Source organism: Parus major, chromosome 7 (assembly GCF_001522545.3).
Source record: "Parus major isolate Abel chromosome 7, Parus_major1.1, whole genome shotgun sequence".
Classification (NCBI taxonomy): domain Eukaryota; kingdom Metazoa; phylum Chordata; class Aves; order Passeriformes; family Paridae; genus Parus; species Parus major.
This window is the reverse complement of record NC_031776.1, coordinates 36,156,018-36,157,056: the sequence shown is the minus strand read 5'-3', so window position 1 is coordinate 36,157,056 and position 1,039 is coordinate 36,156,018. Positions and strand designations below refer to the sequence as shown.

The window sequence follows — 1,039 nt, the reverse complement described above, 5'->3', positions numbered from 1 at the left end:
GAAGAAGGGCCATGATTTGCGTTTTGATGCCATTCCCATTCAGTCTGCCAAAGCCTCCAGGGAGATTGCCAGTGAGGTGAGCAGGCTTTGTTCTCATTTCTCTGAGGATCTGGTAATGGAAAAGAATCAGAATGTTTGCTACTGCCATACTTCATAGAATAGATCATGTTGAAATCTGTTTTTTTAGTGATTCTTTGTAATGATTCCACTACATTGCCTTTAGTGCATGGAAGAAAGAGATTGCCAATATTTCTATTGTGAGGAATACATCCCAGTAATAAATAAGTAAATATAATAATATGATGATTATTGATATGCTCCCTGCAATCCTTCTCTTGATGTCCAAGGCTATTCCAGCAGCATGATCAAAAAGGTGTATGAACCAATGGTAGAGTTTGCCAGATTCATTTCTAATTCAAACAATATTTCTGTTCAAGTGTTATAAAGAAATTCAAGACGTCTGAACATAAAAACAGGGATAAACTATGCAATGACTGTGATAGCTTTTGTTTCTGGGATGAGGCAGGATCACTTAGAGATGGAGGATAACAGATTTTTATACTCTGTGTCTTCTATCAAATTTAATATTTCAACTTTTTGTAAAGATCACATGATATGGTCTTGATCAAGGACTTTTGTGGAAAGTTTTAAAAGTAAGTTAATATTAGCAATAGTTATAATATTTATCTTAATAGTAAAAAAATGTGAAATACCAAACCTTTAGAATATGACACTTAATGTTTAGTGAATTGAAAGTGTGTTATAGTTATATAAAAAGTCTTAGATAATTATATCCAATAAAAATGCTTCTTACGTGAAAATTAATCCCAGAGTAGGAAGACTTACATCATGTTTTTATCTTTACAAAACAATGAGCATGTTGAACTGTTAGAATTATCTATTAATTTGTTGATACTCCAAATAACTTTAAATCTCTTCTGTTTCAGTACAAGTACAAGGAAGGGTATCGCAAACAGCTGGGCCACCACATCGGGGCCAGGAACATCGAGGACGACCCCAAGATGATGTGGTCGATGCA

The 1,039-nt window shown here is 34.2% G+C and overlaps 1 protein-coding gene across 1 annotated transcript in view; it reads left to right on the top strand.

Annotated features, from left to right (window-relative positions):
• The window catches only part of NEB (nebulin), a 94,348-nt gene that overhangs the window by 31,600 nt on the left and 61,709 nt on the right, over positions 1–1,039 (top strand). Inside the window, exons 44-45 of the mRNA XM_033516201.1 lie at positions 5–76; positions 948–1,037. Of these exons, the coding sequence (XP_033372092.1) occupies positions 5–76; positions 948–1,037 (162 nt within the window). The remainder of the gene's footprint in view (positions 1–4; positions 77–947; positions 1,038–1,039) is intronic.